Source organism: Helicoverpa zea, chromosome 4 (assembly GCF_022581195.2).
Source record: "Helicoverpa zea isolate HzStark_Cry1AcR chromosome 4, ilHelZeax1.1, whole genome shotgun sequence".
In the NCBI taxonomy this organism is placed as follows: Eukaryota; Metazoa; Arthropoda; class Insecta; order Lepidoptera; family Noctuidae; genus Helicoverpa; species Helicoverpa zea.
The window spans coordinates 9790950-9806037 of NC_061455.1; the positions used below are offsets into that span (position 1 = coordinate 9790950).

The following is a 15088-nucleotide window of genomic DNA, read 5'->3' on the forward strand; positions in this document are numbered from 1 at the left end:
TTTTGCACTTAAGATTTTTTTAATGCGTGACAATTTAATAATGATGACTTTGCGTTAAAGTCATACTGAAATGGAAAACGACCCGAATAACACAGTAAGTACTGACGTAGTAGAGGTGGGGGAGCGCAGCCGACCGCCTGCCGCCGCAAGAATGGCCACCAATGGCGTCTGCGCTATCGATGATCCGCCTCCCAGCCCCATAAACATCAACGCACGTGGAAGCGTGCCCGTAAATATGACCGCTCTGAAATTATGGAATGGACAATGAAATCCTAAACTATTCTCAAATTCTAGGCTCGACAACGTACGTGACCATGTGCAAAATAAGACCGCAAACAAAACAGGTCTTCAGCCAAAATGGATGTATATTAGGTTTTAATTAGAAAACAAACAAGATTCTTTATAAGCTCTATACCACACGCCATAGAATAGAATAGAATAGAAAGTTAGCATAGCTAAACTTGTTTTAACTATTGGTTTTAATACCGAAGCATAAAATCGTCCACATACACACACGTCTATTTCTAGACTTTTAGAGAACGCCTTAGCTGATGATGCCATCTACTGTATAGTTACAATGCTAGTACATTAACCTCTTGTATGCCGGGTGCCCGGACCCACACGAGACACAATTGATTAGCGGCATTCAAGAGGTTGATATTCTTTAACAAGTTTGACGTGATATTCGGTTGAGCAGACGGCGGGTCGCGAGACTGGACGGTGCATGTCGGTGGCGGCGATGCAGGCGCTACACCGGCTGCGCGAGTGCCGGCTGCTCTGCGACGCTATAGTGCGCGCGGACGACGGCGCCGCCTTTCCCGTGCACCGTGCCATCCTCTCTGCCTGCAGCCCATACTTCCTGTAAATTTCACTTTCTTTTACTTCATAGACTTTTAGGATTTAAAGTAAGGTACACAGCTACATCTGGTTAGAATGGAAGCCGACCCGAACATAGTTGGGAAAAGGCTCAGAAGATGATGATGACCTTTAGGAGCTAAAGCGTGAATGCTACTGTCACCAAGCAACTGGAGATGATTTGATGGAGAAATGAAAAGGTTACTGGTTAATGAAGGGTCTGCGATTTATGGACTGCCTCGAGTGAGCCAAAGTAAACATACTGGCGTTAACCCATTGCAACAGGCTTGAAGCGGGTCAACAGTTTGCATGACTTACGTGGGAAGCAGCTATAGGCAACTGGTATTTACGTACATCGTAGCTAGTCCATCATTGCGTTGATTATTTAGGTCAAGAATAACTTACTCCTCAACAGGGCACTATTTACAACAACATTGCACTCTCGCGAACAAAGCGACGTGCTGATATCGGGCGTGCGCTCGGAGATCCTGTTGCTGCTGATCGAGTACGCGTACCTGCGCCGCATCGAGGTCACCGACGCGAATGTCCACGAGCTGCTCATGACTGCCGACTACCTCGCCTTCCTGGGCGTGCTGCAGCTGTGCTGCGACCATCTCAGAGCCTCTCTTAATCCCAAGAATTGTCTCGGTATTATGATGTTTGCGAGGTTAGTGGATATTGAAGAAAGTTTCAGTGCAACTCGCCTGATTACACTTGACTCGATATGATAAGTCATACGAATACGTCGATGGATGGAATAACTCTAGCGTTTTAAAGCATTGCAGTTTTGTTTTCAGACGCGTATTTTGTTACAAGCTCGAAGCGGACGCTAGACGTTACCTGTTGCGTTATTTCGTGACTGTAGCGACACAAAGCGATGAATTCCTCCACCTGCCTCTCGAGGAACTCAACTCTATTATACTGGAAGACGAACTGAACGTGAAAAGTGAAGAAGTGGTCTGGGAAGCGGTGCTCCGCTGGGTTAACTATGACCCAGACAGCCGCTGGCAGCATACCGTCAAACTGATGGGCAGTATACGGCTCGGACTACTTGACACACAAGTAAGTTGCTAATTATGATCATACCAATTTAGTTCGTGCCAGTGACTGTAGTAGTATAGTTCAAGCTTCACATCTTACTCTACATCTTACATCTTACCTACTATTAAGATGTAAGAGAGAAGCTTGAACTTAAAAACCCCTGGTATTTCTTTCATCTTCCACTTTATGTAATTTGTTTTTGTATTTCAGTTTTTCTTAGAAAACGTAAAAGACCATCCGTACGTTACCGGCAACGAAGGTTCACGACCCATTATTATTGAAACCCTGAAGTTCCTGTACGACTTGGAGATGATCGCTCAGAGAGACGGTGAAGTCGCCACGCCGGAGATAGCCCGCCCCAGAGTTCCACACGAAGTAATGCTATACTACTATTTTCACTTGATAAGTTTTGAGGTAGATAGAAAGAATTAAAGAATTTTAGATGGATTAGATGGATGGATTTCACTTTGTCCTCCTGTATATCCTTCTTAGAAAACTCTTCTAACTCAGCCGAAGGAGATCGTGCTTGCAGCTTCTATTGGATTCGTCTTGAGAGTAGACATCTCAGACGAGCAATTGAGATTGCGGAATCACTTGTCTCTTTACAATCAAATCATTCTCCATAGATTGATATGCCATTATAATACCATACCATTGCGAAGGACTGATGCCATTCCGATGAGTCTACAAATATTATTATTTAACGTAGCGCTGGTCGATTGGTCATGTATCTTTGAAATTCCTTTAGGGTTTTGGGTTCCCCAATCCGTTCTAAACTTTAGTAAATATTGAATATTGTTGAATTTATGTAAAAGAACTGATTGCCGTTTCATTAAATTTTTAGGTTCTTTTCGCAATTGGAGGATGGAGCGGCGGTTCACCGACGGCATTCATTGAAACGTATGACACAAGAGCAGATCGATGGATAAAGGTAACAAGCTTGTTACATGTGCAAAAGTCATGATGAAAATGTGGTTAGGTGTATTTTTGGCCATCCAACATCTGAAACTTACCAAACGATACTTACTTAAACTACTAAATTTTCCTGACCTTCTCAACTCTTCTTCAGCTTTAGTTTTTTCCCCAGGTGGAGGAAGTGGACCCAGCAGGTCCTCGAGCATATCACGGCACAGCTGTCTTAGGATACTGCATCTACGTGATCGGTGGCTTCGATGGCATGGACTATTTCAACTCGTGTCGCTGTTTCGACGCCGTTTCAAAGTCATGGCGTGAGGTAACATTCACCGTTGACTATTTGTCCGCTATCATTTAACTTAGTAAAGGTCTGTAACCTAGAAAATGTTTATAAACATGAACATGACTTGCTAAGTTATCAAGTAGATAAAGCGACGACAGGCGCCAAATTCTGGTAATTTTGTTTATTATTAAAATGTTTTCAGTTGGACAAGCGTTTATGTGCGATATGTAATCGTTAAAGTAGACTAAGAGTATCTAAAAATATTAAGAATTATAGAATCAGCAAATAATATGCTCACAAATGCCGCTATCGTACATCTTACATCATATGAGAATTAAGACCAAGATGACATTCCTTAGACAATATGCGTCATGCTCGATATTAACTTACAATTTTGACCTAAATAAATCCAGAGAACCCCCTACCTATTACATAAAGTATCGGTTACCGGCCAAAAAATAAAGGTGTTTTTAGTTTGAGGTGATAGTACTTAGTCCTAAGTTGAAAACTCAAACCTTCTTTAGAAGTTTTTAATTGGAAGAATTTCCTCAGGTGGCACCAATGAACGCTCGACGCTGCTACGTGTCGGTAGCAGTCCTGGGGGAGACGATATACGCGATGGGCGGCTACGACGGCCACCACAGACAGAACACGGCGGAGAGGTTCAATCACCGCACTAACCAGTGGTCCCTGGTCGCGCCCATGAACGCGCAACGGTCTGACGCGAGCGCTGCTGCGCTGGATAGTAAGTATAAACTCTACGTTATTGTCAAGCTCAACTTTGCATCAAGAATATGGAATATAGATGAATATGGAGTGGAGATTCTTCTATAATCTGCTATATAAATAGATAAGCTAAATAGATTATAGAAGAATGGAGATTCTTGTATAATCTGCTTTCAATGGAAAATATTGTAAAATTAATTTCAGAAAAGAAGATAGACCACCATCGAATCATTTTTTATCAGACCTTTTCAATGGGAGGGAATCGGAATTCGTTAGGTGGATGCTGTATTGCTGTATTCTTATGTTGAACACTTACTGCAAGAATCTTCGAAACCATAACTAATTTATTATTTAAACTGATTCTGAACACAGGAGTATTGATCGCTAAGTATGATCTATTCGATTTTACGACACTTGTCAGAATTTGAATCAATATTCCAACAAAAAGTCGAAGTGTTCCGATAAGCGATTTTTCACAAAACAAGTCTTAATTGATTTGAACTTTGTTTGTCACAGATAAGATATACATAACGGGTGGTTTCAACGGCCAGGAGTGCATGAACAGCGTGGAGGTGTACGACCCTGACACGAACCAATGGACGAACTTGGCGCCCATGCGCTCGCGCCGCTCCGGCGTCTCGTGCATCGCTTACCACAACAAGGTATTTAGGTATTATTGCTTGTAATCTTATTGTTTTAGACGTGCCAAGTATATAAGTGGGGGATTCGGTTAGATGGTTGATTTTGTGTTAAAACGATTGTCCAAAATAATTTTATTTTTTAGAATTTGTCATACATCTTATTGTTTGAACAACATGTCTGAATCTCACATACCTATAATATATTATATTTAATATTACATAAGTCGAGAAGAACAATTATATTAATCACTTTTGAGCTAATTAACTGAATCTGAGCTCAAATTGGAAGATGTTATCGTTTCAGGATTAACAGAGGTCATAATATTACGCCGCATTGTGATAAGTTCAATGAACAAAAAAAGAAAAGTTATCTTAGAAAATTAAAGAATATGACACTGCACAATACCAAAAGCCGGAAACTTAGCAGTCTAGAACGTCGTCTTTTGACCTTACCAAAACGATTCTCATTTCAGACGAATTAGCATAGAAGTCTAAAAAGTAGCCGTACTAGCAAATGTCTCTTGTCAACTTTTCAAAGAGATTCTTCAGCTGCTGCATAAATGTCTTTTGAAAAACCTCATTCTTTGCCTCCTAAACATCCTATATCTTTCCCAGATCTACGTGATCGGTGGTTTCAACGGCATATCTCGAATGTGTAGCGGCGAGGTGTACGACCCCGCCGCAAACACGTGGGCCCCCGTGCCCGACATGTACAACCCTCGCAGCAACTTCGCCATTGAAGTCATCGATGACATGATATTCGCTATTGGGGGCTTTAACGGAGTCACCACCATCTACCACGTCGAGTGCTACGATGAGAGGACCAATGAGTGGTGAGTCATGCGACAACAGAATTTGAACCTGATTTACGATTTCGACCGCTGAAATAGAAGCTCATTCTAACTGGTTAACTTTGAATGTGGGTTGGTACTTTTCAAATTGGCTGTAGTGTCCGCTGACGCATGGTAAGTTGGCACTCCACATTCTTTTGGTTAAGTATATTGTATTCCAATTGCTTTGTGGAGACCATAGCTGAAGGTGGTATATCTGTTATGGACCAAGTGATAAATTGGGCAGTATACATAATGCCCGGTCATTATGAAAAATACCCAATATAAGAGTGCAATTTGATAAAAAATATTCAAATAATCAAATTGACCGGGCACTATACATATTGCCCGTGACCTTTTGGGCAAAGTAATACAAACATATTTTCATAGCACCATCTCGTCGTTTATATCCTCTAGAGTGGCAAAGTGATTTGAATTTAGAACATCGTGTGCAATACTCCATTTGTGACAATTTTTGTAAGACTTTTCAAACACATACATATTAAACAAATAAAATACTGCTTAAAAGAATTATTAAATTAATTAAGTAATTTTTATTATTGTTTTTAAATAGATTTTTAATCTCGTTTCATTTTTAAACTGAGTTTTCAAATAAATAAACTATAACCTATACCTATTAAGGTATATCTTTTTAATTTGCCATGTATGACGTAAGTGCCATTTTCTGTTTTTGAGTTTAGAAATTAACTCGATGAGTGAAAAGTTATGTGTTGCACTCGAGTGCAAAGATTTCTCACCTTGTGCTCTTTTGATTCCCTTGCTATCGCTCAGGATTCTAATTATTGAAACTCGCTACACTCGTGTTTCAATTTTAGAATCCTTCGCTTGCTCGGTCGTCAAAATTGAGCCCGCGGTTAAAAAGCAACTTTGCACTCTTGTATAACAAATAAAGCTATTAATTTCCATTTTTTTATTGTTATTGCCATTTAACATAAAATAAAGTAAATATTAAACAACTTCAATAATCAGCCTCATGATTTTGATTAATTATGAAGGACTTCTGCCTTAAAAATCCACTAGTTTTTGCATTTAAAAGTTAAAGAAAGTCATATTAAAAATATAACATCAAATATAATTAAATTTAAAACAAAAAAATTACAACTTATCTTTGTTTTATAGAAATGACTTATTATTATAAAACAAAATAAACTAAAGTTTAAGCAATCAGACTCATTATTTGGCATAATTAACATCTTTGCAGTTCGCCACACGAGCCGCACGCTGAATGGCGGTCTCTGATTGGTCAAAGCGTGTCACGCCAAGCATACTTCCCTCCCCGCCCTCGCACCGCGTAAAATATAGCTTTTTTATCAAATTGCCCAACTGTCATGTAGCAATATAATAATGCCCGTGCAATGTAATAAATAATGAAGTTAAGATAGTTATTAATCACTTGGCCCGATAAAGCTAGACATTATGCATAATGCTCGGGCATTATAAATAATGCCCGAATTAATCACATGGTCCATAACATATCTATTGATTTTTGTGTGTTTTAGGTATAGGATGTTACTTAATCTTTCCAGCTGTCTCGTGATTTAACTAATCGTATGCAGTCGTCTAAAATCAGCATTATCGTAAACTGGTTATTAACGGTACTAAGTGACTACTTAATCACGTTATTCACAACACTTTATATAACTTATATTATGAAGTATAATAATATCTCAAACGAAGGCACGTGGCATTTGCTCTTGATAGCCCCGATCGGCTGGGCTTTCTCAGTAATGACAAAAGGGGCTCGTCAAGATTATTTCCTATTATCGAATGGTATCGAAGCATTAGGAATTGTTTAAATGAGATTATAAGAGGAGTAATGGTAACTCGTGCCGCAACTGTCTTACGCACCAACTTGATTGATTTAACAAAGTCACCATTGTGAGTAGCTCAGGCTATCATACTACCGTGTATGATTTTCATTTTTCAGACATCATTGGCAATATACGAGTATCGTCCTACCTGTTCCTAAGTGATAAATAAGCATACCCGACTACATTGTAACATCGTCATTAAGTTTCTATTTATAGGTATAATTGTGTGAATGTTGAGATAATAAATGGGTCTGCTAGTTGCCTTGCAGTCGCAGCAAACCTGTTTGTTCCAGCAATTTCTCCTACTTTAGTAGCTTTATCAGTAGTCCATATTTTATGTCCTGCGGTAACTAATGAACATGTTTATGAAAACAATATAATAGGGCGAATACTTTACTAAGTAATATGTTCTGCGTAGACTTGTTATTTGTTTGTCACTTTAATCCTTGATCTCTGAATGCTAAGTTGTTATGTCATTCTAAGAGACCGAGTTAATCCTTGCAATGTGTCTATTCTGGAATACAAGAACTGACAACAGCTACTATATACTTTCAAACATGGTTAAGCTTACAATGTGTAAAGCAAAACAACACAGCACGAGAGCGATACATGTGCTATTGATCCGATACCCTTTCTTATATTAGCTATACTTACTTATTTATAATTACTGAAATGACACAACGTCATTCAGATCGCATACACACTGCACTTGGTTTCACACTTCTAATCTATCTGCGTTGCCCTAGGCACGACTTTATCACACAGATTTATCATAATACATTTCAAGACTTTGACAACTGCAAAATGCGCGCACCCTGCATTCCAATCGTGTGTTCGGGCCTTTAGTAAAAATGTATCGTATGATGAAATGTCTTCACATCCATCACAAGTTAATGAGGGATCAGTACGTGGGTTATCTATAATACTGTCATCGTGATGGCTGCGTGAACATGTTTTTCTGAACGAGTATTCATAGAAAATTTTATAAGATTTGCATCCGGCAACATTCGTATGCGTAGTGCTGCACTGTAATTAGGCTCGCTGCAGTTAGGCACTATTCATTACACCGATTCAAACAATTATTCAATAACACACAAAACCGAGGGGCTCGTAGTTTGATCCCATCATGAACTCATCCATCGACCGATCAAAACTCCTCAAAACTCTGCTGATTCGGAGTCTTGAATTGTCGATATATTGGACTATGGCTCACTGACAGGTCACAGAGAATGCACCTGCGATCTTTTACCTATTGGGGTAGTCTAATTAGTGATTTAATCCGCAGAGTAGGTGATTCGTTTAGGTAGCTAAAAAGAGATAGGAGTTGGTATCAAAACTTAGGCAATATCGGATACAAAATTACTTACAAAAACAAAGCTCGATAACAAACAGACAGAATCGCGCGATGTAACACTACATAGGTTTGAATGAATGCGTGATTGATAGATACTATTTGTTTTGTTCAATGTTTTGATATGAGCATATTCATCATAGATCGAAGCAGTTTTTTTTCTTTAGCCATTGACGTATTTTATGAGAGAAAAAATATTAGATAAATTGTAGATAAGAAGTTTTATTACAACTGCACGAGAGCCTAAACTAGATGCTATAAATTATACTATTTAGGCTCACCCTATTAGATATTCTGACTGCAAGCATCGCGATTTTCTGACTTGATCTTACAACCGGGAGCCACAGTTTAACGTGCCTTCCTAAACGCAGACAACCTCTTCGATCACTACCGAACCGACCGTTCGAGGTTTTGCTGAATCTTTGACCGATCAGCAAACAGATTTGATCCTCCTATTTTATTTCCAAACTGTCAACTCCCTAAAAGTCCCTAACAAAATTTCTCTGTCCCAGGTACGAGGCAACAGACATGAACATCTACCGGTCGGCGCTATCAGCGTGCGTGATCATGGGCCTGCCCAACGTGTACGACTACATACACAAACACCGGGAGCGGCTGATGGAAGAGAAACGACAGAAGATCCTGCTGTCAGAGACGGCGCGCCATGGACAGCATCGCACGGCTTTGCCTGATGTTAGGATAAGTTTCTGTCGATTTAATATTTGCTTAATCATCTGTCTAGGGTTTTCCGTTCCAGTGGCTTGATTCCCAATGTCATCGGAGGCCAGAGCTACGAAGCCAGTGCGAAGGATGCGTGTTTACATCCTCTGTCCCAAATTACCTATTTTTTGGGGACCTTGATATCTCTTAATAGGTCCTTATGTCACATTGCCCGACTATTTTGGCATTAATGACTGCTTCATGTTTTCCGGGATATGCGTAGTCTTACTATGGCATAGATGTGATAGATGGTCTTCCATCCACTGAGCAGCCTCGGTCTTAGCTTTTTATATGAATAGCTGCATGCACTGGTTCTTTATTGTTTAACAGTCGCAACATATACATATATGTCTAACCTTAGGATATGAGTTGTTCAAGGATCTGGACTGGATATAACCAGCGAACTCTTTCCACCTATCGATATCTTTCTTTCTCCATGTTTCAGTTATTTTGAAACTATAGCTGGTGAAGTTTCATTGCGCTGGCGTCATTCACGCATTGCAGAGGTCAATGCGCCTTTTACGCTTAATTTTTATTATTTAAACAATTGAAATGTTCGTCAGCACAACATTAGTTTGATGACGTCTTAATAAAAAGAAAACTATTTTGTTTTAATAATAGCTTTATTTATTTGACCTGAACTAATGGCAGATGCGCAGTATTTATAGAACTACGCCTTATCAACTGTTACCTTATTATTACGTCCTAAGAAGACTTGTATTAATATTACAATATTCCAATTTTATTCCTTCAGCAGAAAATGTAAAAAAATAAAAAGAAAATTACAGGTACGATCGAAGTTCAAATACCAACAAAAAAATAAAATCAAGACATGAATCAACTTTTAATTTAACCCCGACCATGATAGGTGAATGAAATGACATAATAATCTTCTTCTGTAGTAGGTATATTCCCATACATTTTTGGTGTTGAATATGCATTCTGTCTTGCTTTTATTTAAGGTTCATGATTGCGTAGATTCGAATAAAAAGTAAGACGCACCTCTTTGTTTGCGTAAGTTTTTATCTATCGTTCAGGCGACAAACGATTTTTTAATAACGTCATCATTAAGAAGATCTTATTGATTATTCCGTTTTTTACTAACTTTCTATGTAGTTACATCTTTCAAGCCACTTAATGTTTTTGTATGTGAACTTTATTTTCCTCTGTTTTAACACTACTCAGTTTAGAGTTTATTTTTTTGTCGCTGGGAGAAAATGCCATTACGCATACCCTTCCCGTTGGGGGATAGGAGAGGGATACGTGGGACTTCCGGTACAGACATTCCCGGTGTACCCACTGAAAAGACCCAGCGGCATTCCGACCTCGCCTGGGTGGAGGGGGGTCTGGGAATCTATCTATGGCATCCAGGCCTTCGACTGCCCGTCTTGCGGCAAGCCACTCAGTTTAGACCGTACCACAGACTCGACGTTTTTCCGTCTCGGATATTAAAATGTTTCTTTGCAGAGTAACCGGCCGTGGTTGGTGCAGGTGCACCTGATGGAAGACAACGACGACATGCTGGAACAGCTGGGTCTCATGGAGAACCAGGCTGCGAACAACGATGCGCCCGCGCCGCCTCCGCCGCCGCCGCCGCCACCCCTCCCTCCGCAGCCTATGGAGCAGGATTAGCGCACTCCAAGGTGAATGCTGAACGATAAACTCATAATGATGTCCTCCTAGCCGATTATTATCAGTTACGGTGGCTGTCATGTAAGGAGTTAGTCATAATGTACGTACAGTGATGTTCCAGTTGGTGAGTCACTGTGTGCCATGCTTTTAGCATACTTACGTAACAAACATTTCTTACTAAGGCCATTTCTGCTTGCTACAGAATTGCCTTCTAACAGTTAGCGTCACTCAATGAGTCATGTCATGGGGCAAGCTCTTTAGTTTTATCTATATCTGAACAGGGTTGTGCAAACGTCCCCATAAGATTTGGTTGTTTCAGGTCTCACTGTTATTCGAAAAGCCTACCCGACGATAGTAAACTAACTACCTAATCAATAAGATGAAGAAATAAAAGTCTTAGGAAAAAGTATAGTGAAGTTAATATTATGTAAAATTATTATGTAACCGTCCTTTATTTTTAAAAATATTTACATTTATTATAGCAATTTTGGCATATTTATAATGTTGTGATATTTTCATAATGTGAATCATTCCTGTATTTTTGGAATATTTTTGAAAATTGTATGAAATTTTTCAGACAAGTATATGATACTTAATAAGAAAGAATTATTGGTGTTTCATTTCATTTATTGTACTGTATAATTTTTCACTTTGTTTTTCTTTTGTAGCGCATTGCTTACACAGGTATGAGGTAGTCGCTAAGTCGATCCGCCATTTCGTAGCGGGCGTAGCACTCTCGTAGCCATGTCGTAGCCGCGTAGCATTGTTGACATTATTATATCTTTTGACATAAAATAGTTTATGATGGCAGCAAAACTTTGTGGTATATATCTTAAAACTATGTCGTATAGTTCCACACGCAGATATGTATTAGGAATAATAAACACTCGATAACTTTATGCCCGCTATCATATTATTATTATGCTTCTGATAATTAAATCCCTAGTTAACAGACTTACGTATGTTTAAAATAAAGCAACTGAAAAATACAGAAAAGTAAGCGAGAAAAAAACAACAAGTACAAAATAATCAACTTTTTATCTCCGTCTTCCACGGGTCATAAACAAAATCTTTCTTATTATCATTAAAAAGTCCACAGTTTATCAATTTGGACCTTGTTCAAACATCGTATTGTCGGTCGTTGTTCTCACACACCGCTTCACTGATGGTGTTGGTCTGCGCGTAGTGGACGTTGGTGACTCCGGAGTCATCAGCCATGCGTTGCCACACGCGCTCCGTCCACGCCACGGCTGTGAAGCACGCGCCGTTGCTGATGAAGGCCCGCAGGGTAACCGCGCCTACGCCTCGCCCCATACTCCTCCAGCCGTCAGTCCTCACAGACTGCACGAAGCAGTCCCATGCACCCGCGTACCTCCCCACAACGTCACCTTGTATCCTCGATTTCACCACGTCAATAGGATATAATACCACCCACGATAAAGCTCCTGCCGCACCTCCCGCCATAAACACTTTCATCACAGATTGATCTCCTCGAGTCATCGCCTCGTAAGAGGTAAAGTATATCGCGAACGCAGGGCAGTCGCGAGCCATCGTCACACAAAGTCCTCGGAATAGTGCCTTGAAACCTCCAGTTCGAATGATGTGGCGGGCTCCGGCCCAAGCTCCTGAAGGCATGCCATCTCCAGGTTTCGAGAGTTGCTGACGTGTTTTGACTAACTCCACGGGAGCGCACGCGAAGCTTTGCATTAATCCTGCAGCGGCTCCGGCAGTCGCATGCGTGCTCAGAGCTTGCGGATTGGGCAAGGCCCTTCTCGTGTTTCCATATGCACCAAAAACTATAGCATTAACAGCCGCTATGCCGCCCAGTGGAGCTCCAACTCCACGGTACGCGGTAGACAACGTTCCTCCTTTCAAAAGAGCCTTCGTGCATTGAAGCGCACTACCTCTGCCTGACTGTATGTGCACTTTCAATGTATCCAAAGGATGACCAGCAATAATTCCTGCACAACCTGCAAACCAAAATATTTGAAAAGTAAATAAATATCTTCCGATATTATTTCATATTTAAATTTATTCTACACGTTTTCATCTTACCCCCAATACATCCAGCTACGAAATCTAGCGCCATATTTGCAAGCGTACAAAATTTCTCTCACTAGATGTGCCTGAAAGAAATGAGTACATGTTAAGAGCATATTCTGTGTCCATTACAATCTATAATAAGGACTAAGATGTAGGTATCCACCTAAGATGAAAAAGCTATGATATTATTAACAAGATCACAGTGATTTAAAATCATGCTTTAATTGGATGATAGTCTTCGCCGGGGGCAGTAAGAATATGAGCATCTATCTTGTTCGAGATTGTACGCCAGTCTATCGGTAATCACTTATTTACATAAACTTTTGGGGTGACCTTAAGTAAGTTCATGATCTTAAATGTAAGTTAAGGTGCTTACCTCCGGCGTTCAAATCAGGTAATCGTAATGTGAATTCACGTTGTCTCCACTTGAGGTGACGCCAATGAACATATTGGTGGAGACTAGAACAGTAAAGAGAGCTTGTACTGCGGTCCAGCCTCTCGGGTGAGTAGCTCGGGTATGCGGTGCGCGCGCGCTGGTATCGCGCTCCCGCCGCTTGCGATACTTCCACACACATTATCTTCTCCTTCGGGTCACTGCGATAAACGCAAGGGTCAAAATACGTCTTTGAAACAAAATAATTACACCTACGCCAATAATTTTATTCATACTGCAAATTTTTCCATCTACTTGGGACAGTTAATGACCTGACTGCAACAACAATACCAGCCATTGTCCAGAAAAAAGCCTTTCAACAGAGGTAGCATCGTCATGCCTGTTGGTGTTTTGTCAAGCTTCTTAGCTTATTGTGTAGGTACAGCCCATTCCATGCTTATCACAAAAATTGAGTCCAATGTGAGTTGACTTCCTGATATCAAAAATTGTTCTTAGATTTATACTTGCTTTAAACCTGAAAAAAGTAGATATACTCAATAACGTATGATTATAATCCCCTCCCTTTCACGAAACCAGTGCGAAACCTTTGATACTTTGTTTTTTTATAGGTACACAAAATAGCTAGGACTCTAGGTCCTCTCTATTATTTTAATACAAATATGAGACGAATATTATTGTTTAAGTAGGTGGATTGGGTGTAGTAAGTCAAATACCTTCTGTTTGTTGGTAATGAAGCTGAATGAAACCCACCAAATGTGACTCACTCTCGCACATTGGAGTTCGAAATTCAGTAGAGCATATTGTAGGTAGGTATGTCTTTTTGTATGAATATGACAGGATACGCTTTCGAGGTAGTTTCGTTGCCAACATGGGTTTGGTGATGGAAACCATGAGAAAAAGAAGGAAACTTGAAAATTGTAATCACGAATTAGATAAAACTTGACAATTTAGAGATGACTTGATAAAGGTAACTGAGAGTCAAGGGAACTTCTCAACGGTATGTAGCAACTACCTCGTGTTTGGGCTTATTTTATTTTAACAAGAACTTCAGAGCCGATAGTGAAGCCGGTAAAATAAATAGTTGATTGCAGCTACTTACCCCCAGTTTGATAAGAGCTTTAGCAAACAAGTTTTGGGACATCAAAAAATTAAAACTTACTTCAAAAGCACTGAAAGGGAAAGAATAATACTTTTGCGATGGCTCTAGAAGTCGGTGGTAAAATAAATACCTGCTTCAGTCGGACACGCACTTCTAGAGACTAGATATTTTTATATTTTCTCGAAATGATTTCTGGAACCGCTTTTAATTTAACCAGCTTGACATACTGAAATATGCAAGAATATTCTTTTATCTTCTAGGATAGGCGAGACCTTTCACCCCCCAATGAGATGTTGTTGACCGCATCGAATAACAACGCCGATCGATTATTGTAATATCAAATAAAAGACGTGTATGAAAAATATCGGTAACTAGCTATTGCCCGCAACGTCGCCTGACTTTATAAAAATAATAATGACATAATGTAATTTAGTTAAAAGTAATATTATAGGCCTACCTAGCTCCCTAAGCAGGAACTAATGGATAAGGTGATTCAACTCAGACGAAATAATAATAAAATAAAGAAACAATTTAAACTTCTCGAAACATCTAATATGTTATGAATAATCTAGCATTTGAGATATAGCAAGTTCATGTGATGATGATAACATGACTCGACACTTTTATATGGAAGACAATTAGACAGCTACTTATTAAAGTTATAGATAATTATTTTTAGGGCCATCTGACTATTAATGCCAAAAATATAGAAGAGTTCAAGGCAAG

General features: G+C 39.6%; 2 protein-coding genes across 2 annotated transcripts; one reads left to right on the forward strand and one right to left on the reverse strand.

Moving 5' to 3' along the window:
* Window positions 1-70: 70 nt before the first annotated feature.
* LOC124630088 (kelch-like protein 10) lies at window positions 71-11345 on the forward strand. The gene is made up of 13 exons (XM_047163814.1): window positions 71-94; window positions 698-861; window positions 1271-1522; window positions 1653-1917; window positions 2107-2271; window positions 2741-2827; window positions 2984-3130; window positions 3647-3839; window positions 4337-4482; window positions 5077-5294; window positions 8987-9167; window positions 10662-10837; window positions 11146-11345. The coding sequence occupies exons 1-12, from the start codon at window positions 71-73 to the stop codon at window positions 10824-10826; spliced, it is 2007 nt and encodes a 668-aa protein (XP_047019770.1). The 3' UTR covers window positions 10827-10837; window positions 11146-11345.
* A 500-nt stretch (window positions 11346-11845) lies between these two features.
* Window positions 11846-13405, reverse strand: LOC124630089 (mitochondrial basic amino acids transporter-like). Its single transcript, XM_047163815.1, has 3 exons — window positions 13246-13405; window positions 12882-12952; window positions 11846-12796 (listed from the first exon to the last, which is right to left on the reverse strand). Exons 2-3 carry the CDS (start codon window positions 12913-12915, stop codon window positions 11946-11948), a joined length of 885 nt encoding a protein of 294 aa, XP_047019771.1. The 5' UTR covers window positions 12916-12952; window positions 13246-13405; the 3' UTR covers window positions 11846-11945.
* Between the last annotated feature and the right edge of the window lie 1683 nt (window positions 13406-15088).

Bases quoted from the DNA above. Each gene is read 5' to 3' on its own strand.
- LOC124630089 (XM_047163815.1), bottom strand. From the start codon at position 12,915: ATGGCGCTAGATTTCGTAGCTGGATGTATTGGGG. The intron at 12,797-12,881 runs GTAAGATGAAAA...TTTGGTTTGCAG, and splicing joins CGTAGCTGGATGTATTGGGG to GTTGTGCAGGAATTATTGCT.
- LOC124630088 (XM_047163814.1), top strand. From the start codon at position 71: ATGGAAAACGACCCGAATAACACA. The intron at 862-1,270 runs GTAAATTTCACT...ACTCCTCAACAG, and splicing joins GCCTGCAGCCCATACTTCCT to GGCACTATTTACAACAACAT. The intron at 2,828-2,983 runs GTAACAAGCTTG...TTTTTTCCCCAG, and splicing joins GAGCAGATCGATGGATAAAG to GTGGAGGAAGTGGACCCAGC.